Source organism: Nomia melanderi, chromosome 14, assembly GCF_051020985.1.
Source record: "Nomia melanderi isolate GNS246 chromosome 14, iyNomMela1, whole genome shotgun sequence".
Lineage (NCBI taxonomy): Eukaryota > Metazoa > Arthropoda > Insecta > Hymenoptera > Halictidae > Nomia > Nomia melanderi.
Window position 1 is genome coordinate 5,669,481 of NC_135012.1, and position 20,449 is coordinate 5,689,929.

General features: G+C 34.0%; 6 protein-coding genes across 6 annotated transcripts; 3 read left to right on the forward strand and 3 right to left on the reverse strand.

Moving 5' to 3' along the window:
* Window positions 1-2,057: 2,057 nt before the first annotated feature.
* LOC116427117 (large ribosomal subunit protein eL34) lies at window positions 2,058-3,100 on the reverse strand. The gene is made up of 4 exons (XM_031977085.2): window positions 3,004-3,100; window positions 2,771-2,842; window positions 2,266-2,463; window positions 2,058-2,192 (listed from the first exon to the last, which is right to left on the reverse strand). The coding sequence occupies exons 2-4, from the start codon at window positions 2,833-2,835 to the stop codon at window positions 2,105-2,107; spliced, it is 351 nt and encodes a 116-aa protein (XP_031832945.1). The 5' UTR covers window positions 2,836-2,842; window positions 3,004-3,100; the 3' UTR covers window positions 2,058-2,104.
* Window positions 3,101-6,294: 3,194 nt separating this feature from the next.
* Window positions 6,295-7,371, forward strand: RpII18 (RNA polymerase II subunit RpII18). The gene is made up of 3 exons (XM_031977134.2): window positions 6,295-6,465; window positions 6,785-6,937; window positions 7,004-7,371. Exons 1-3 carry the CDS (start codon window positions 6,437-6,439, stop codon window positions 7,212-7,214), a joined length of 393 nt encoding a protein of 130 aa, XP_031832994.1. The 5' UTR covers window positions 6,295-6,436; the 3' UTR covers window positions 7,215-7,371.
* Window positions 7,372-7,442: 71 nt separating this feature from the next.
* On the forward strand, window positions 7,443-8,854 carry LOC116427151 (bridging integrator 3). Its single transcript, XM_031977146.2, has 4 exons — window positions 7,443-7,787; window positions 7,875-7,982; window positions 8,099-8,273; window positions 8,345-8,854. The coding sequence occupies exons 1-4, from the start codon at window positions 7,780-7,782 to the stop codon at window positions 8,852-8,854; spliced, it is 801 nt and encodes a 266-aa protein (XP_031833006.1). The 5' UTR covers window positions 7,443-7,779.
* LOC116427149 (activating signal cointegrator 1 complex subunit 2) lies at window positions 8,838-12,788 on the reverse strand. Its single transcript, XM_031977143.2, has 14 exons — window positions 12,449-12,788; window positions 12,256-12,333; window positions 11,935-12,095; window positions 11,391-11,775; window positions 11,098-11,318; window positions 10,839-11,024; window positions 10,601-10,756; window positions 10,417-10,513; window positions 10,190-10,357; window positions 9,983-10,114; window positions 9,779-9,906; window positions 9,501-9,624; window positions 9,244-9,421; window positions 8,838-9,135 (listed from the first exon to the last, which is right to left on the reverse strand). Exons 1-14 carry the CDS (start codon window positions 12,488-12,490, stop codon window positions 8,996-8,998), a joined length of 2,196 nt encoding a protein of 731 aa, XP_031833003.2. The 5' UTR covers window positions 12,491-12,788; the 3' UTR covers window positions 8,838-8,995.
* Window positions 12,789-12,986: 198 nt separating this feature from the next.
* Window positions 12,987-14,525, forward strand: LOC116427150 (uncharacterized). The gene is made up of 2 exons (XM_031977145.2): window positions 12,987-14,036; window positions 14,093-14,525. Exons 1-2 carry the CDS (start codon window positions 12,987-12,989, stop codon window positions 14,381-14,383), a joined length of 1,341 nt encoding a protein of 446 aa, XP_031833005.2. The 3' UTR covers window positions 14,384-14,525.
* A 40-nt stretch (window positions 14,526-14,565) lies between these two features.
* On the reverse strand, window positions 14,566-19,840 carry Vps11 (vacuolar protein sorting 11). The gene is made up of 16 exons (XM_031977077.2): window positions 19,646-19,840; window positions 19,474-19,542; window positions 19,209-19,382; window positions 18,936-19,132; window positions 18,511-18,769; window positions 18,286-18,440; window positions 17,976-18,209; window positions 17,605-17,905; window positions 17,330-17,518; window positions 17,149-17,271; window positions 16,956-17,083; window positions 16,675-16,887; window positions 16,435-16,607; window positions 16,064-16,361; window positions 15,654-15,976; window positions 14,566-15,579 (listed from the first exon to the last, which is right to left on the reverse strand). The coding sequence occupies exons 1-16, from the start codon at window positions 19,658-19,660 to the stop codon at window positions 15,179-15,181; spliced, it is 3,252 nt and encodes a 1,083-aa protein (XP_031832937.1). The 5' UTR covers window positions 19,661-19,840; the 3' UTR covers window positions 14,566-15,178.
* Window positions 19,841-20,449: the final 609 nt, after the last annotated feature.

Here is a 20,449-nt window from a genome sequence, read left to right on the forward strand (position 1 = left end):
TAAAATTGTAAAATTAAAATCTAATATTAAATTTTGTGTAAGGTATCAACACGTGAAACACAAAGATAAGATATTTCTGTCTCATAATTTATGCAAGATTGTTCTCTACATTAGTCGCAAATAATGTTATCGATATTTCATCAGGAAATAACGAATATTTATAGTATCGAAAATTATCGAGTGCAAAGGGTTAAAAATCAGTTCAACTGTAGTTCTAGTGTTAAGAAGAAGAAAGGAAGTAGATGTTTCGTAGCGATCGAGACGAGACGTAAACGCGTCCCCCGGCCCGCAAGAACATCCGAAACCGCCGACTGACCACACCGATTATTTCCAACATGGATGGTCCGTCGAGCGCGAGCAAGAAACGATCCCTCGAAAATTCGAAATCGGCCGGTTTCCCTCGGTATTCGGAGCGAGGCGGATTCGTGGGGGCGTTTTTTGCTTGTCGACCGTCAGCGCCCCTTGTACCCTTCACTATTATTCTTGCCGCAACCACCGCCACGGACGCGTCTTCGGCGTGTTCTTATTCCCGAGACCATCGTAATCCCAGACGATCTTGGAAGTAACACCAGTCCCAAAATAAGTACACTAAGCGATCGGAATTCGAACTTTCCTGCCGCTGAAATCGACTCTCCGTAACCTGGGGATGAAAATCGATGGGATTCATGGGCGAATTAATATAAATATAAATGCTGCCGTGACACACCGATTAGCGTCGTGATCGATGAGATACGACGCAAGATTCACCGCGAAAAGAATTCGCGGAGACTTTTCCCGTATCGGTTCGGAGAAAACGCTATCGATGCCCGAGTTACGACGCGATAATGGCTGGAAAGGTGAACGGGACTGATAAAGAGGTACACGCGTCGATCGTTCGCAATGCTAAGGATGATAAGCGAAGCTTTATTGTGATCCAGCAAAGGCGATCGAACGAAGAAAGAACTCAGAGCTTGATAGGCGGCAACGCAAGGGAAATAAATATTGAAGTTGCGGCGCCGTTCACGCAAATGACCGATAACCGTTAATCGCCGATAGAGCATCTTACGAAAGGATCATCGGACGCTGAAAATAGTCTTCGTTGGAAAATATACCGCGACATGAATGAATCCAACGTATGGGCCGAGGCGCGAGGTTCTCTGTTCCGCGCGGTCAACCGAGAGAGACAGAGAACGCGCGCGAGAGAGAGAGAGAGATAGAGAGAGACAGAGAGAGAGAGAGGGAGAGAGAGTGAACGTACCGAGGAGTAACGAAGAAAGAGGGAGAGAGAGAGAGAGAGAAAGAGTGCTAGAACACGTTAAACTCCTACTCCGTGTCCCGATAAGATCAAAAGCTTCGAACAGCAACGGGGGATAGCGAACGGAGGCTGTTTCGCGAAACGAAAGTATTTAATAGCCGACCCGCCATCCGCATTCTCAGGTGACAAACTCGTGCGGTTCTCACCTGGACCATTTTTGCACCACTGTGGAAACCACACCGGCCCGGTACACACACGCATACTCGTCGTTTAGCAAATAAGGCACTTGTTAAGTGCACCGTGGCTGGCGAGTCACGCCGTCCTGAGACGGGTTTCGCGCACTCCTTGACCATAAGCGGAATACAATACTTGCCTCTTATTCCTATACCATGCAGGGAACATGTACTCGCCGACTCGTTCGCTCTAACTATATTGGGAAAGTGAACGGTGCGCCTTTATCCCGCAACCTCAACACGCTGTAACGTGGTTCAATTCGAAAAATCGCCGATCTCTAAGCATTCGACGGTAAGCAGATGTTTCCTGGGTAGGAAGCCTAGGTGCGCAACAAGGTTCTAGGTACAGGATCAGTGTGGTATATTGCTAAGTCTGAAACGGACAGCCCTGTAAATAGGAAAACGTGTATGAAGAAGGATGTATTATGATATTACGGAGATGAAGGAAGGCAGACAAACGAAACAAGTCAATGGAGTATTTCGACGACTCTTTGGAACGCTGTAAGTTCGAGTTCGACAATCGGTGAAGTACAAGCGGCGGGGTTGAAACATTTTAGAATAACCCTACAGTTGCAAGGACAAAGAATTACTTTCTCTTGATTTTATATATTTTATTTAATTAATAAAAAGCAAAAAATTACTTCTCCGCCTTCGTTTTTGCGTTACGTGCTTTCATGTACTTAACAACAATCTTCTGTTCTTCGATTAGGAAAGCACGGACGATCCTGAAAGTAGTGGGAATGTACAAGTAAGAAATCTGTGAACATCTTCTATAAATACAAAGTACTAGAACCTCACCTTTCCTTCACACATTTGTGACAAAGTACACCGCCATATACACGTTTCACCGTCTTCTTACGTCTGCACATTCTAGACCTCTCCATGGGCCTAGCAGGCTGGATGCCTCTAAGCTTGTCTTTGCATAGACCACATCTTGGGATCTTCTTCGGTTTCTTAAGATACTGGTATACTAGTTTCCCACCAGGAGTGCGTACACTACAAGAATACATTTGAGTTAGGATAACAAAGAAGTATGTATGTAGTCATAAAGAATGGTGAACAATGAACAATATATTAAAAATATTACTAGTATATTCATGACCATAACAAATATTTTCTTTTTAAGCGTAAGCTACACGCGGATATTCTACACATCCATAGCATATCAAAACATAACCTCAACAAAATAAACCAACAACTGTACATGAAGTTACGCTATTTAAATCTTGGAAGCGACGAATATAATTGGAACCAATAATGGTAACGTTACTGTATTTAGCTTAAATAAAAAAATAACACTTACACGCGTCTCCTGTTGCTTTTTGTGTTGTATGACAAACGTCGACGATAGGTTAACCGCTGCACCATTTTGGTTCTGCAACACGCATATTTTGTTAGAAGAAAATATCACGCATATAACAGGAAATAACATTCTTAGAGAATGAAGATCACTAAATCACTATAAAAACAACGTTAGCCTTAGTGATTGTTACAAATAACACGGATAACAATGATCAGTATTAAAATCCAACAAACCTTTTTCAGAAGCCAACGGAAAAGGAAGCGAAAGGAAAGGAAAAACTCGATTCTACGCAAGCGTGACAGAGATCACAGGAACCGTATAGACATCTAACGGCGAAGTTACAAAACTAATGGAAATGTAGACAAAATGCAATGGTCAGAAAATTTAATACTAATGAAATAAGTAAACAATAAAAATACCTTTCATGCAAGATAATTTTCTAATTAGTTCTCCATTACTATACTGTAAGAAACTCAGGTCAAAATTGCGTAACAAATAAATATTTAATAAAATAAGAAGACAAACTCAATAAAGTGTGTAGTGTCGCCATCGATGATAAAACGTTGCAAGTGCTAGCAGAGATTTTTAATTCTTACCGATCTTGGATACAATATATTTTCCCTCCCATCGGTAACACAGACTGTCTGTGCTGGACATAGGATAATAGAATTTCATGTCTGATAATATGGAATGCATATTTAATGCAAAAATTCATTGGAAAATATTTATCTGTTAAAAGTTGTTTCACCCCTTTTATTTCATTAATTTTTTTAGGTCGTAAAATCAAAATATGAGCCATTAATTATTCCATTAAATAATTACATACACATATATTTGTTTACTCATTTATAAATAAATATTACTTGATTTTACATTAACATATACATAAATATTCAATGGAAAGACAGAGTCGGTAAATGAAGCAATCTTCGTTTGTTTGATTCGTTTTATCTAACTGTTACATTTTTCCGTAGAAAATTATATAGAGCCAGATAATTAATGTGTTAAACGTAATAAGATGTACAGATGTATATTACAAATTTCTATGCCACCTACGTTTAAGTGCGAATTATATGTATTTATTGAAGAAGTTTATTAATGAAAGAAATGACATAATCTATGGTGATAGTGGTATCTATATTAATTTTAGTTTTACATTTAATTTATTTAATCCCCTGAGTTTCTGTTGCAGGAAACTTTATAAATGTAATGGTAAGGAAAATTTGTATCCCTCTTTTTAGGCCCTATTTCTTAAATTACATTCATCTACTAATCGAATAAGGCAGTTTCTCTTGCAGGGAGGACTGAGAGGGAAAATTCGATGGGAGAAATGGTATATATTTTAATTTTCATTTTAATTTAGTTTAGTTTATCCTGTATCCATTTAGTTTAGTTTAGTTTATTTAGTTTATTTTATTATAATAGGGAATATTATAAAGGTAATTCTAAGTAAAAATTGTATCCTCCGTCTTAGAATACATTTCTGAAATTACATCTATTTGCTAATCCAATGAGGCAGTTTATGTTGCAGAAGGAACTAAGAGCATTCGAAGATGGCACTCTGTGGAGCTGGAAAATGGAAGCAACCAGTTAACGTGCAACGCTGCTGTTCGAAGGATACACTCGATCGACAGTTCTGTTCCTTTTTAGCTTTATTCACTTTAACTTCAGTATAATATGATTTTCAGTGTAATTTAATTGTACTTCTGATTTAAATAACTTTAATCGTTTTTGTTACAGGCTGCAAAATGTGTTACTATAAAAATACTTTTGTTTCAACTCTAATTCTAATGTATTTTTAATTTAATTTTAAACTAATGCCATTTTATCATCAACACATTATTAATGTATGCTTAATAAAATTTTTATTTGTTTCAGCTCTAATTGTAATCTATGTTTAATATAATATTAATCTAATTTTATTTTAACATTGACACACTATGAACTTATTGCGAATGGAATTTTTATTTAATGTTACTGCTGCTCATTTACAATTCCCTTGTAACCGTTTTACAAATTCGCATTCTATTTCAGAATAGACTCAAGAAAGAAGACAGCCACCGATGGATTAGTATAATGTTAACTGCGATAGGAATAAGTGCGTTTAGAATAAGTGCGTTAAATATAAGATTTCGATGCAGAAAGGGAGATCGGTGGAATTGAATTTCCACCCACCTCCCCGGGTGGTCTTCAATCGCAGTAACCTCCACGTGGTGAGACCTGGGCAACTAACATTCTCCTGAATAGAATGTGTCCTGTGAAGGATTATGTTAGGCTAATTGGCTGCGATAATTTTTTAATTTAAATGTGAAATACGCAATCAGCGGCAGGGAAAGTATTTAGACGATATCTCTGTTTTATCATGGATTATCATGGATGTTCAACTTGTGTAATTCTTAATATATTCACTATTCCGATACATAATTAAAATAAACGGAGATTAGTTAAGTTTTTAACTTCGAATGCTAGGAAAATAGTTAGACGGTATATCTGAGAAGTATGCAGTTTACAGATTAGTAATTAAAAAACCAGAAATTTCATGGAAAATAGTTTTCAAAAGTAATATGGGACAACGCTCTGGTTTCTCCAGATGTAAAAATTAATTGTTAGAGAATGGATTAGATCTTCGTTGATTATATTATTCAAGTAAACTGTGTTCATTTTTGGCATTCGTATTGTGTTCTTCTTTAAAATTGCGAATTCTGTTTTATATTCTGATGAATGTCTATAAGAAACTTCGAGGATATACCAAAATGTCATGATGAGAGAAATAAATAAAATAGAACATGCTTTTTATTTATGTGTCTTTATTTGCACAGACCTGTAACATAATCATTATATGTGCAAAAAGAACAGTTACCATATCATTAATGTGACATAAAATACTTTGAACCGTCGAACGTCGAAATCGCCACACGGGAAGCTATAGATAAGCTAACGCAAAAACAAGGGCATATTAATGCACATGTAAAGATGGTTGCAGCTCGGAGGGGGAAGAGATTCGGTGGCGCGCGAAAGTGGCGCCATCTAGCGGCGGGGATTTTTTCGAAGCTTTTCCCTGTATAATAGTATATAATAATATAAAGCTCGAGAGCCATAATTACAAGAGGCTCAAACTAAACAAGCTCAAAATTTAACTCTAGGAATTTAAGCTCTACTACAAATGGCACAAAAGCTCGATGGCTCTAATCACGATAGACTCAAACTAACAAAACTTAAGATTTAAGGCCTTTAGCAATAAAAAATTTTCTATGCTTGTCACACAGTAGTTCTGTCCTTGTCTTATTCGTTACGGGGATAGTATATAGGAAAACGTTTAATTTGGTCTCTAGGAATCGGATAGTGTGATTACTATCCTACTATTATTATTAACTTTCTATTATTGATTAATAATTTTTATAATTGGTAAATATGGGAACAAGTTTTAAAAGACTATACTAATATATTGTAACGACAGTTTGATTATGTTTAATTAATTATTAACTTAATTGTGCACATGTGGTCCAGTGTTTTTGAAATTTTAGTTTTACTATGTTGTCGCACTTACCTACCTTCATTGTTGTGTGTCACATTTTGCGTTGTGGTTTGGATGCAAATTTTGTTTGGGTAAAAAGTTAATAAAGTAGAGAAAGTACATATCAATTGTTATTAATTTAATTTTGAAAAATGGCAGATGATGACTTTGATGGAGACGAGTAAGTATTCAATTAATTTCTCGTGCAACACCAGAAAGTTTTGTTAAGTGCTTACGCGTTTATTTATTTTATACTGTAGTTTTATTCATATTCTTTTGTTAATAAGTATTTTTAGTTTATACCATCTTTATATTGTTTTCGGTGAAGAACGTCGGAAATAGATTTTCCGATTTAATATATGCAATTAGAATAATTATAATATACGTAACATAACCTACAATTATAAGTTTTACAGCAGAACGTTCTGGATATTCTTACTGTTCTTGTTATACGTATTATGTATGAACACTATAATATCTTCAAACTTTATTTTTTACAGAGTAGCAGACGATTTTGATGATGTTGATGATGATGACAACATTGAATTAGAGCCTCAAGAGGAAGATGGAGAAAATATAGAATTATTAGCAGCTGGTGAAGCTACTGGTGGTGTGCAGAGATCAAAACGAATTACAACGAGATACATGACAAAGTAAGTAACTTGTAGTTGTTTATTAAAAAATAATAAGTATACAAAGTAACAATTGTTTTTTTATAGATATGAACGAGCCAGAGTGTTAGGGACAAGAGCATTACAAATAGCCATGTGTGCTCCAGTAATGGTGGAACTAGAAGGAGAGACAGATCCATTACAAATTGCAATGAAAGAGCTGAAACAGAGAAAAATTCCAATAGTTATAAGACGTTATCTACCGGATAACAGCTATGAAGATTGGGGCATAGATGAATTAATTATCATAGATCATTAAGCTCTTATACTCTTATATCTTGTATATTTCAAATATAACCATCTAAAATAATTTTAAAAATATTGGAATTTATTGTATCAATAATATTTCAATTCTTGTATAACTGGATATTTGTACAAAAAAATTGAAAAATAATAAACTTCGTTTTTCATGTAAATTTCATATTCTTTTTATATGTATTCATCACTAAGGCCTTGAGATTTAAAATTCATGATATTAATAGATCACGATTTGAATCTGGTGAGAATAAACAACTAAGAAAAAGTCACCAAAGGTTAGGGTGTCATGTTATGGTGAAATAATTTAAATTCTTTGTGTTAATGTCATTTTAAAAACATATATGAAGTATTTATTTAACAAACTGATAATGGAAGTAATCTGCACAAGTATGTGAACCATTTTATCATCAAATTTATCAGAGTAATTACAGATAACAGAGACAACGATTTTAAATGACAGTGTGCTGCACTACAAGTTCAATAATAATTGCGATAATTTATTTACATGGTTCGATACTATTGAAGAAACATAATAATATGATAATTTCTATAAATATATGTAGAACATGACGTGGTGAGTGTAAAATACATTATTTGTGAGTGTATATTAATTCAGAGGTTAAGACAGTCATCTTTATTAGTATTGCGTTAATATATACAGGAATCCTTTGAAGAGAAATCATTTAACGCAGAGACCTAGTCCTGCTCAACCATTATTATCCCATGCAGAGGACAGAGAACTTGATATTGCTGTTCAACGACTTATTTAGTATGTATTAATACCACTACATTTATTTCAATTCTAAAATAAATTTGGTGATTAATTGTTGAAAGTACTAATATATATTTTATTATCTCCTGTATTAAACTATTATCTGCTTTAAGTGTTGAGGATACAATTAGGAAACTAACAAAGGAAATGAAAAAATATGTAGAAGCCGTTGTAAACTTGGATCGAGCAGATCAAAGACTAACATTAAATTTGACAACTTGTGGCTTAGGTCATTTGAGTGATGAATTTAGAAAGGTATTGGAAGATTATCATTCTGTTACAACACAGGTATGTTAAATAATATATCTCCTATATATATATATACTCATAACAAAGTTAAGACTTAAGTTCTTTAATAGGTAGGGAAGACTGTGCAAGAAATGGCAGTTCTTTGCCAAAAGACTTTTATAGAACCTCTGAAAAAATTGCGTGATGAGTTTGCTTTAATAGCTGCTGCAATAGCTAAACGTGAGGAACTAGTAACTAATTGGAAATACTCTTACAATCGGGTAAAGAAACTACAAGAAAAGAAAGATCGAACTGCTAGTCATATTGCAAAATTGGAAAGAGAACGAAGGACAGAAGAAGCAGCTGCGAAAGACTTAAAGATTGTACATGCTCAATTACTTGCTGAATTACCTTCGTTTCTTGACAAGAGATTAGAATATATTAAGCCTAGTGTACATGCTTTAATCATGATACAATTAGACTATTATGGAAGCACAACAAAATTATTTACGCAATTGATGCCACTTCCAAATGTTTTGGGATCACCATCTAGTGCCATGGTACCAGAGGAGGAATACCAACAATTAGTGGCTAATGAAATCAACAGAATAAGAGCACTTACTATTGTTAAAAATCATTAGAAATTAACAGTTGTTTACTAACAATTCAATGAAATAATACATTGTATATCGACGGGACCGAATACTATAAAATTGGCGTAGGTACGAATATATTTATCACATGGCAGTATTTACATTGTTATTGTAAAAGTATAGGTACATTTAAGATGGAATCATTCCACGATTTCTTTTCCATTGGGCGCCGGAACGACGATTGTGATTAGCACGTGATGCTTTATGGACGTTCTTGTGTTGTCTATTATGCAAGACATCCTTCTCTTGCCCTTGACCTTTCGGTTTACCTGTTCAATGGAAATCATGTAATAAATGTTTATAATTTTTCATACAAAGGATACGGCCTTTATAAAATGTTCCATGAACAAATACACATATTAATAAGTCGAATTTACCAGTCACATTAGTTGGAGCTTTCCCGCCACGCATGGCTTGTCTTCGCTCTTCAGCTTTTGCGCGTAACTCAGCCGGATTCTGTATAAAATGGTCTCTGCCGTTTTGTTCAGCTTCTGTATCATCTTCTTCTGAATCAGTTTCATCCACAGGTTCAACCTTTTGTTTTTCTAGAAGTACCTGCAATTTTGCATATAATACTTTTAACAATTCGAATCGTTCGTGAATGTATTTTATTAAATTAAAGAAGAGTACGAACTCTGGGTGTAGTAAAAGGCTTGGAATTAATATCAGCATCATTTTCTGCGCCTCGTACGTCGAAATTGTCGTACGTGTCATCATATTCATCCTCATAATCGTAATCGTCCGCGACAAGGCTGTAACTGTAATAAGATTTGTTTGTTTTTACGTTAAGTTCCATAAAAAATGTAGCTTTTATCAATGTTACTGTACACCGTTGTTATTTTTAAATAAATCATTTTTACATGTTATATATATAAATGAAAAATTAATTACGCCCTCTATTCTTCAACTTACTTTTTAAGTATGTAATCCTTAGGCACCTCAATTTCTTCACGCGTTTTAACAGGAACATTATCATCATCGTCACTGAACAAACTGAGATTTTCGATACCAGAAACTACATAGTCATTAAATGGCGCCTCCTACAAAAAATTACTTAAATATTATTCGTATTAGGTTATAGCTTGTATCTACAACAAAAAGAAACTATTTAAATACCCTATAATCAGGTGGTACATCGTTTACTCCAGGACAAATGTCTTTAAATTCTTTCAATTTGGATGGTAAATTGTCTTCTAATACAGCGTTTATTACAGATGCAGTATCAAAATTGTAATATTCCAAACACATCTATAGAAATAAATTGTGTTTATACATTTTTCTATGGTATGTTCCTTTGTCTTTATTGCGTCGAAATTATTTTACCTCAATAAAACGTTCATCTAAGTCATATAAGATATCCTTTACTTCAGAAATGAGGGATACTAACTCAACAGAGTTCTTGCTGACAAATTTTTTTTTATTCGAAGTATTTGCATTCGTCGTGGGTGCTACTGATCTATTTTGGATGCCGCTAGGTCCAGCTACAGCTTCCTACGAAAGACGGATATTTTAAAAAAATGTGAAATATTTTTTATATTATTTCTACTTACGTTTGTGTGATTGAACAGAGATGAAGTAGTCGAAGTATTGGGTTTTCCAATAGTTACTCTTATTGATTGTAAAATGAAATCACATTTTATGACATCTCTATATATTCATTAAGTATTCAAATTTTGATAAAACCTTGACATTTTAATTATGATGACATAATCGTGTTGATTAAAAAAAGGATACAATTCAGGATAAATAGTAGATAGTACTTTCAGGTCTGATTCAACTGGATAAAACTGATCATAATCTGTAATGAATTCTTTCTCAGAAATAGCATATGTTAAAAAAGTAAAATATTCTTCCACTTGTTCTTTTACATCTGCTTCTGATATTGTATTTCTAAATATAATTATATGATTATGTTTCTTTTCATTTTTAACAGGGAACGTTCAATTACTATTGTAAATATGGATATACTTACAAATTGTCTTGTATGATTTGTACTGGATTATATAAAATCATTCTAAACAGGTTTAACATCTCAATCCTTGTTACATCCAATAGATGTTTCAATTTTATATACTTTGGTATATTTTCATCATTGTATCCTAATTTATCTAAATTCTTATACATCTCAGGTATTGTGCTCTCATATATGGAAACAATTCTAGTTAGTTATAAACAACAAAGTAGATTAAAAAGTGATCAAATTAAGCTAGAATATTAATTTCTGTACTTACTTGCTCATAAAATCCTCTCTGTGAAATATGCTCACAGCAGGAGAATAATTTTTTAAGAACACAGAGGTTGTTGAAAATATATCTAATACATACAGTACCATATCTTCTAAATTAAGTAATGTAAGATTCTTAGGGCCTCTGTTTTGTGCGGACAGTGAAAGTGCTTCACTGGTATCATGAACAGTGGAACAACCAAACTTGCTTTCAACATTTTCAAGAGCCTACACTAACAATATTTATGTTCAGTTCTACTCATGAAGGCAATAATTCATTTGAATATGATTATACCTCACCTGCATAAGACAAGGAACTGCTTTTTGTAAATCACTATTGTATTTTGGTTCTAATTCAAATAAACACTGTAAAATTTTCTTTGTTACTTTTTCATTTTCTCTGCCATAAAGTTGGCAGAGATCAAAAATAATGGGTACTGTAAATATGTACTTTTCATAAAGTAAATTCCCAAGAAATGGACGGCTTATGTACTCCGTAGGGCTCTCTTTGTTTGTAACAAGACGCGTGAAAACCACAAGTACATAGTACCGGACTGTCTCTAGAAGTTCCAACATTTCTGGACAATTTGGAAAATCTTCTAAGGCATAAAATGGTGGCGCTTCTTGTAGTAAAGATACCAATGAATCTAGTATCGAAGTATTGTGTATAATGTTTGACCAAAATCTAAATAAACAATGTGCAATAATGTAGACAACTAATACATTCATAAGGAAAATGCATAAGAATTTATAATATTTCTGATATTAAGAATCAAAATTGTTTTACACTATGTAAGAGTCATAAAATGTTTTCAATCTTATTGAAACTATTGAATATACTTACCTAAAAAATGGAAGACTGAGTAACCATTTTAAATCATTAATCATGTAATGAACAATTTTAGTCCAACGTTCCTTTGCTCCAATAATTTCTGATCCATCTTTATTATAAATGTCAGGAGCTTCATAGTTCAAAAAGTAACGATCATCTGCCCATTTATTACTCTAAATGTTATTAATAAAACAACACTTTTTAATAAATTTATAGTTTAGATTATACAGAAACAATGTATTATAGACTACTTTCAAACAATAAAAAAAAAACAAATGAAATAAATATGGTATTCTAGTTGACATCTTTATTATTTTTTATAAACAAACATACCAGAGCATCAACATATTCGGTAACACCATCGGTCTTAACTTTTAACTTTAATTTTTCCAAGGGCACACAGTCAGAATTCTGTTAAAAAAATGAAAACGTGATACAATTTCGTAACAAGTCTCATTATTCTAACCTATTGAAAACTGCAATTATTGAGTGTAGAAATATTACTAATAATTAATGATAAAATTACTTCGAACGGTTCCATGATCTCGCGTGATACATTTTCCGTCATAAATACCACTAATCGTTGCCAAACAGCACTAATCACAATGAAATGAAAGTTAAACAATTGTAGTCCCACTGAAGCACGCGGCAAGTAAAGATTGTCCTTTCATTGACTAACCTATATTCAGGAAACAAAAGTTAAGAAACATTGTGAACCAACGAATTTTGTAGGGCACGCGTTATAGTTGTATTATAAAATTATATAGTCCTGTCAACAAATTCCTATGATTATTTGACAGCTTTCATACTTAAAACATAGACTTAAGATATGTAGTACAGATGTCACATGTTATGAAATTTTTTATCTACACCACGGAGGGTACCTTAAGACCTTCGTGCCTTTCTTGTGTCATATTCACGTCACTGTGATGTGTCAGATCTTGAGTCTATGTACGTAGGTTCTCCGAAGGTTATGTTGACGAAATTTCGGTAAACATCGTCAAATTTTCAAGTAGTAGTGTTGAGGCGTCTCCTACTTTTTAAATTTGATCATATCTTTTGCTATGTCTGCGAATACGAAATTTTTTGTCAGACCAAAAGTTAGGTTTTGCCAAACTGATGTCGATGAATCAAACACACAGGAATTGAAACATTCAGTTAATCAAAAGAATTTTGTCGATACAAATAAACCAAAAATTAGAAGTATTGTAACTCTAAATAAGCCTGTTATTTTAATAAAATCAAATAAATCTTGCTCCGATCAAGAAAACAAAGACTTAAAGTCCACTAATTCTATTCAAAGAACTGACTTATCATCAGAATCCAATAATGCAGTTTCTCCTTGCGCAAAAGAGACTGCTACTGTTGTGACTAATACCTGTTGTAATATTGAAACTCCATTACCTTTGAACAATGTAAATAATACTCAGAATATCAATGTACACTCTGAAGAGGCTGATAAACTTAAAAGACCTGATAAATCTGTAATCGATTCTTTAGCAAGTTCTTCAGCATCTAGTGTACAAGAGAAAGCTTCTAATAAAGTGCCAAAGGCACAGAATTCGGTCAAGACTAATGTCATAAAGAGAGATAAGAAAGGAAAGGAGAATAATGCATCACTTCTTAAGAAGGGTACCAAGAATAATGTCAAGAAAAGTTTGGATTCGAAAATGACACAATGTAAAGTTAAACCTTGTTCAAATAGTATTAATAGTAAAAAAGTAAATATAGCTAAACCATCTGCTTCACTTGCATCAAAAAGATTAAAGTCAAAACCAACTGTCGATGTTATGCCATGTTATAAATATAATACTGTTGTATCAAAGATCAAAACTTCCCCAGTAAAGAAGACCATGGTACGCGATATAGTGGGTTCTAAAGTGAAACCTTACATTGGCCCAGGAGTACCACGTAAAAGGCAGGACATTCAGAAAGTTCCAGAGATCAAAGAAAAATCTCATATCAAACCGTGTACTTCTGGTGAAAAGTTGGCAAAACCAGAGTATAATTCTATTATGTGTACAATTAATAAATTGAATGAAATAAAGAAACAGAGAAATGTGGTTGATTTTGAGCATTTATCACCTGCTTATAAAAATCTCATAAATGGAAAGGTATTAAAAGAACATTTTTTCTATGTAGTATCAGGAAACATCTTCTTTCTTTTCAGATTTCTAGTGCCTTGGACTTCCCTCTTGATGAAGCTGTTTATAAAAATTTGGTGGACTTATCTATAGACGAGAAACAACTGCCTAGTAGACTGATACGTAGCAAAGATCCAGAACCAAGACAAAGAGACATTGTGCCAGTACTTTCTGACTTCTTTATACCAGAGTCCACTGAAGAATATTATACTCCTGTTTCTATTAAACCAAGGGCTGCGGAAACTGTAGACAGTTGGAGTGCTTTTAAAATAAGTGACAAAATATTTGAATGGAAACATAGCTTGGACCATGTATAATATAGTCATCCTTTTTTGTGTATAAGTTATTTATTAATTAGTATTTGGAAAACACTTACTTTGGTAGATGTATCTTTTCATAAAATGTGACTTATTTTTTATACTAATAATGATCAGATAAATTATTTTAATAAAATTCTATGAATATATATTGAAATTTAAATCATGATACGAAGCAATATATACAATAAATCATTTAATATACAAATAATATCTTATGTCTCATGCAAAATACTCACCGATCAACGCGAGTACATTCATTTTATACAAATCACGCGAAGCACCAAAAAATACAGTTATCATACGATGTGTGTGACGTGAAAAAATAATATAAAATTCGTATTATATTTAGTCGAAAAAATTGGGGCTGCATCTCTGATGGGTATCACACTAAACTAAGGTAGGATCTGAGGCTTTCACAACCCATCACTATGCAGTTCTCCCTGTCGAAGCCTTGGGATAAAAAACGTGTCCTTTTGGATGAAATATGCTCACGTATTAGAAATAGTGCAGATATCTTTATCAAGGTCTGAAGAAGTACCAATAATAATTTGAAGATTTATTAATTAATTGGTCATTTGAAAGGGCATGGTTTAAATACAAAAACTTGAACAGGAAGAACTGTATAAAACTAAAGTGGATCTATAGAATCAATTTACAGTTTGAGTAATAGTAATGTTCATCGTGTCTTTTCTTACAAGTCTCGACAATTATTGGTCTTTGTAGCAAAATCTCATTTACTTACTGATTCGTAAGACTGACTGTTGAAAAAAAAAAAACAAACGGAAACGCTGTTTATCTACCGAACGGAGATAAATTTTTGTCATAGGTTTTATCATCGTCGCCATCAATGGCATTAGCATTATCATCGTCGTCCTTGTCCTCTGCAAATGGATTCTTCGACTCGTCGTACTCCCTTATGAACGGATTGGACGATACGGCAGGTGTTTTCGGAGGTACAAACGACTTTTGTACCGGCGATGATTTTGGTGGAGTATTATTTAATATAGTTAAATATCTGATGGGCACCGGTGAAGCTTTCCTCGAATTTCCACGAGGGGTTGACACGCCACTTCCGGTACCAGAAATATTTGCTTCTAAGGACGAGGAATAGATGTCAGATTTCGGGAATGATCGCATACGATCTTCCACTGCTGTGGGGAAATTGTCTACAGGACGATAAGTTTCCACTTTTCCTAATTATTTAACAATATAAAATTATTCTTTACGTTAAATAACAATAAATTCTTTGACAGAAATTTATTAATACCTAAGGTTGAATTTTTTCCTTCCGTCAACCTAATTTTCGCTTCCGCACCTGGTCCGTAATTTAACTTTGGTTCCTCGAATTTCGAAGAACCTGTTGGTAACAACTTGTCTGTGTCAGTAATTACCATTAATTTTTTAAACACTCCACGCCCAAAATAGTCGGCAACTAATGAAAACGGATCCTCAGCTCGATCAAGCAAAGTATGGAACGTTTCGTGAAGATCTTTCGACTGTTCTAACGCTTTAATTATGTCCAGTAATTGTTTATTGTTCGGCAAACAGGCTGGACATTCATTTTCGTTCTCTGAGAAACTTTGGAAACAGCTAGAAAGTGCAAAAAATAAAGTGACGTATGAAGGCAATTCGTATGAATGACAATTATATTTAATACATAGTACGATATGAACTCACTGTTGATGATACGAATGTTGACACATAAAATGCACTGACGGTAGTTCCAACTGGTGATGGCATGCGCTACAACGCGCACCTTGGAAAATTATCGTGCTGTTTTTAATGGCTTCAATTTGTTCTCTTATTTTTTGAGTGTCTGCTCGATACTTCTCAGTCAATTCTACATCCGCTTGAGTTTGTTCGTGTTCTGTTCGTAGGACACTGTTTAGGTAAGTCTTAACATCGCCCAAGGTACAGGAGAGTGAAGTTGAAATTGCATCGATAACCATTAACGGTGACAAAAGTCTTTCTTGCGCTATGAATAATAAATGCGTATGAAACATTTATGACACGAATATAGAAGAAATAACGACGGACTATAATTGTACCTATGTATGCTAGAATATCCGCCAGAAGCTTAGCTGGAGCTTCCTTATTTCTAGCTACACTCCACAGTGCTTGAACCCATAGATTTGGGTCCTGATGACCGAACCGTTTGCAAGTAGCTAGAACTTGCTCGCTATCAGCTTCTCGCAAATGAAACCGCAATATTTCTTGATATCTATTGACAATATAAGTTGTAATACGAGGTTCCTAAATACAATGATAAACGAATTACTTCAACGTACAGTTTACTTTCTTCGTAAAGGAAAAGCAATCCGCGTCTGAAATTATGTTGATGACACAAGATTAGGATCTGATCTTTATCGTAACACGCCTCTGAACTTTGTAGAAGCCTAACGATTTTCTGCTCGTATTGTACTTTCGCTACATCGTTATCCAAGGCTGACCATACATGCAGGTAGTGCTCTACTAATGTATTGTATACCATAGTACTCCATCTAGTAAAATGTATTTAGATTATTATCCAATGTAAGATTGTTTTGTAACAACTAGAGGATATACTAACTTAGTATTAGTTTTCACTAAATGTTCTAGGAATTCTACGAGACGCTCAGAATTATTGAGAAAAAGGTGAATGAAATCTTCCGGATTAGCTTTATCAATCTCTTGGTCCACTGTGCCATCTAGAGCTTCCTAAATGTAATGTATTATTTCAATTAACATTGTTATTTCCTAGTCTACTGAATATATCATTTTACCTGATCTACAAGAGGTTTATTGGAAGGTCTATAATTGGTACATAAGGCCTTCAGAAATTGTGTAGATTCATGTGGTACATTTTCTATAAGAATATTGCCGTACTTCTTCATGTTAGACTCTGCCTAGAAGAGTAGATACAATTAGATCTTTGTAATGAATTTGAAGAACGTACGAACGTACTTCTTCGAACTCCAAAGTTTCCATGTATTCTAAAGCTTTCTTATATTCATGTTTATCCTCTATTTGAATGCGAAGATACCACTCATGTTGGCCATGCTTTTGGGCAAGAAGCAAAGCATCTTCGGGTGATGATTGACGGCAGACTTTTATTGCAATTTCCACGTCGAAATCGACCTCCCTGTCTTTCGTCTAAAATTACCGTACATGTATTTTATGTACAGAAAAAGAAGCACACACTGATTGATAATGTATAGATTAAATAATCAGTTGATTACCATGATGAATTCTTTCAATTTGTCTGTATGATTTAGTTTTGTATAACAATTTAATAATAATGTAGTGCGATCTTCTGTTGCTTGACCGTTTTTATGTAAAGCTTGCAAGTAAGTAGTTAAATTATCTATATGTTGAGAATCTAAGAATTTTCTGATTACATAAGAAGGTTCCAATTTGCCAATGGTTTTTATGTATTGCTCTATGGCACCATTGTGATCTCCTTTTGAATACAAATGGTCCCCGTATTGCCGGAATATGTCTACGAGACCCTCAGCATCGTATTGTTGATTTTTAGCTATTCTAAAAGAATTATGCAATTATTTTAAAGGATTGCATTGGATAGTGCAATTTAAAAGACTATATTATATACCTTATAGATACATCATACAAATTCTTTTTGAAAAGTAAAGCTAATTTGGATTGTAAATCTTTTTCATCCAAGTGATAAAGTTTACTGTCTCCACTGAGTATAAAAAATCCACCCCATTCAGATAATACAGCTTGCACAGAAAGCATTGGCGCAGAGAAGACAATGAATTTGTTTTGTATATCTAGTACTGTGATCACATGTTTATCTGCACCTACGGGTATTGGTTCTATGGTACTGTAAATACATAGAGCTAATAATTGTGTTCTTACTATTAAGTAAGCATGACTTAAACATCTATACAATTTTTTACCTTGGTTTTGCAGAAATGGTGGTGGTTTTTCTTGGAACATTTGCAGCTTCTTTAGCTATAATTACTAAATAACTTCTAAACCATTCTAACATTGTTTTCTGACCCTCTACAGCATAACAAGGACCTCTGCCATCAGGCGTATAACAATATATTGCCTAATGTAAAGAAAATTTATTAGAAGAATGTTCACTGTTCACTAGAATGAAAGTTTGATGATTTAATTACATCATTTCGACCAATCATGAAGTGACTATCTTGCATAGATTCTGTGAGAACACTGCATTTCCTGGCACAACCCATATTGTCCAAGGAAGACTTAAATTCTTTATCCTTTACAGTGATATTATACAAAAAGACACTGTCTGGTGTAGCAACGAACATATGACTTTGTTTCCCCATAGTTCTTATTGCAAGTCCAGTGATGGAAGCATTTGTATCTTTCAACACCTTTATCTTGTTTTTTCTTTCTCTAGTTAAATCACCCCTACAAATTATCAATATTACATCAGAAGTTCTGTTAAACAGGTAATGAAACAATAGGTGGAAGTTAAAACGCTTGGGCTCAAATTAAAATGATCCTTGAAATGAACTCTTTGTTAATAATATTATTTAACCTTCTTAATTCTTGTTACAACCCAATTTATTTTTACCTATAGAGCATAATAGAGCCATCTCCGAATCCAATAGCCATTAAAGTCATATTAGTATGGACACAGAGTGCAGTTGCTGGAACTGCTCTGTAGCTGGGTATAGCCCTACTTATACGAACACATGTTGGATTGCCTTGCTTGTCTGGTTTAGTTAAGTTCCAAACTTTGATAGTAGGATTACAACCAGGTTCATCTTCCTAAATAAACATGTCCTTAATAAAAGTAACGAACATGTTTGCAAGAGACTCCTAGTAATTTTATAATAATACTAACACCAATGGTGAACAAGAAAGTGGAATGTTCAACTTGCTGAGCTAACGTTAACGTGATTTCATATGCACGAAAGGTGGTAACATCGTAGGCTCTATTGACTAAATGCACACTGCCCGTGCTATCTCCAAAGACCAAATTGCCATTACCACTTGTAGCTGCTGTGACTTGAGCATCCTGTTTGATATAATCCATGTTGTATAACAAATAACCTAACCTATAGAAAGTAATACTACATTGAATTCTACTAAAACTGAAAGAAACTCACTCCAAGAGCCTGAGCGATCTTCCCTCCGTCGACTTCTTTCTCAAGATCGAAGAAATTGAAGCGTCTCCACTGAAAAATAAACGCGTTTTCAACGTGGAGGCGTTGACACTGAGGTTATGATCAGGTCATGAAGAATACTTCGTCGCACGATCAAAAAGAATGCCGTACAAACCTCAAGAAATGCCATGTTTAGTTCCAGTTATTTATGTACACATTTGTGAAAAATACTGTCGTTTTTCTGAACGAACAGTGCACGTACGCGCTGTCCCCTTTGACAGTTATCTGACAACGAATTTAATCGGCAGCACGTTCACCATCTTTTCGACTATATTCGATCAGCTGATTATGACATACTTCAAGTTCTGCGTTTGCGCTCTTCCTACAGTGTATTTCTCAATAATACCGTCAAGTCTGTATCAATATCTCGACTATTTTAGTATAGATGGCGCCGATTTTGCGGCTATATAGCCAACGTGTCGGTAATGTCGGTTTCTACTGGTAGATAAAGTCAATTTCAGTTTGTTATTAAAAATCGTTTAACTATAAATTTTAAATTCTTTTGTTAATATCCGTGATATTCTTTTTGTAAATAGTCAGTTAGAAACAAGCCGTCATAGAAGTTGGTCGATAAAATATTTCAATATTATAATTTAGTGAACGTTGTAAATAAATAATATATTGAATAAAGAAACGCCACAGTTATACCGACAACGTTTTCCTGCCGTATCAACACTATACCGAGTGTACCGACATTTCAGTACCATTAAAGATATCTAACGATACCGACGTTAGAAGATGGATCGGTTTCAAGTAATTTTCGTAGATGTCGTTATAACAAAATTCAAATCTGGACGCCATCTATAAACAATTTAAACTGACGTCCTATGCGATAATTACAATTTCTAATTTTTCTTTTCGTAACAAAAATTAAATGATCTACCTGTGTCAATCTTTCCATTTAATATTTATCAACTGC

Excerpts from the sequence above, each read along its gene's own strand:
- LOC116427117 (XM_031977085.2), bottom strand. The coding sequence starts at position 2,835 with ATGGTGCAGCGGTTAACCTATCGTCGACGTTTGTCATACAACACAAAA. Across the intron at positions 2,464-2,770 it reads AAAAGCAACAGGAGACGCGT|TGTACGCACTCCTGGTGGGA; the intron begins GTAAGTGTTATT and ends GTATTCTTGTAG. Across the intron at positions 2,193-2,265 it reads CACAAATGTGTGAAGGAAAG|GATCGTCCGTGCTTTCCTAA; the intron begins GTGAGGTTCTAG and ends CACTACTTTCAG.
- RpII18 (XM_031977134.2), top strand. The coding sequence starts at position 6,437 with ATGGCAGATGATGACTTTGATGGAGACGA. Across the intron at positions 6,466-6,784 it reads GATGACTTTGATGGAGACGA|AGTAGCAGACGATTTTGATG; the intron begins GTAAGTATTCAA and ends TATTTTTTACAG. Across the intron at positions 6,938-7,003 it reads ACAACGAGATACATGACAAA|ATATGAACGAGCCAGAGTGT; the intron begins GTAAGTAACTTG and ends GTTTTTTTATAG.
- LOC116427151 (XM_031977146.2), top strand. Across the intron at positions 7,983-8,098 it reads GCTGTTCAACGACTTATTTA|TGTTGAGGATACAATTAGGA; the intron begins GTATGTATTAAT and ends ATCTGCTTTAAG. Across the intron at positions 8,274-8,344 it reads ATCATTCTGTTACAACACAG|GTAGGGAAGACTGTGCAAGA; the intron begins GTATGTTAAATA and ends GTTCTTTAATAG.
- LOC116427149 (XM_031977143.2), bottom strand. The coding sequence starts at position 12,490 with ATGACGGAAAATGTATCACGCGAGATCATGGAACCGTTCGAA. Across the intron at positions 9,625-9,778 it reads AAGGATTACATACTTAAAAA|TTACAGCCTTGTCGCGGACG; the intron begins GTAAGTTGAAGA and ends ATCTTATTACAG. Across the intron at positions 9,422-9,500 it reads AGCCTTTTACTACACCCAGA|GTACTTCTAGAAAAACAAAA; the intron begins GTTCGTACTCTT and ends GCAAAATTGCAG.
- LOC116427150 (XM_031977145.2), top strand. The coding sequence starts at position 12,987 with ATGTCTGCGAATACGAAATTTTTTGTCAGACCAAAAGTTAGGTTTTGC. Across the intron at positions 14,037-14,092 it reads AAAATCTCATAAATGGAAAG|ATTTCTAGTGCCTTGGACTT; the intron begins GTATTAAAAGAA and ends CTTTCTTTTCAG.
- Vps11 (XM_031977077.2), bottom strand. Across the intron at positions 19,383-19,473 it reads AGATCGCTCAGGCTCTTGGA|GATGCTCAAGTCACAGCAGC; the intron begins GTGAGTTTCTTT and ends TATATCAAACAG. Across the intron at positions 17,519-17,604 it reads AATTGAAAGAATTCATCATG|ACGAAAGACAGGGAGGTCGA; the intron begins GTAATCAACTGA and ends CGGTAATTTTAG.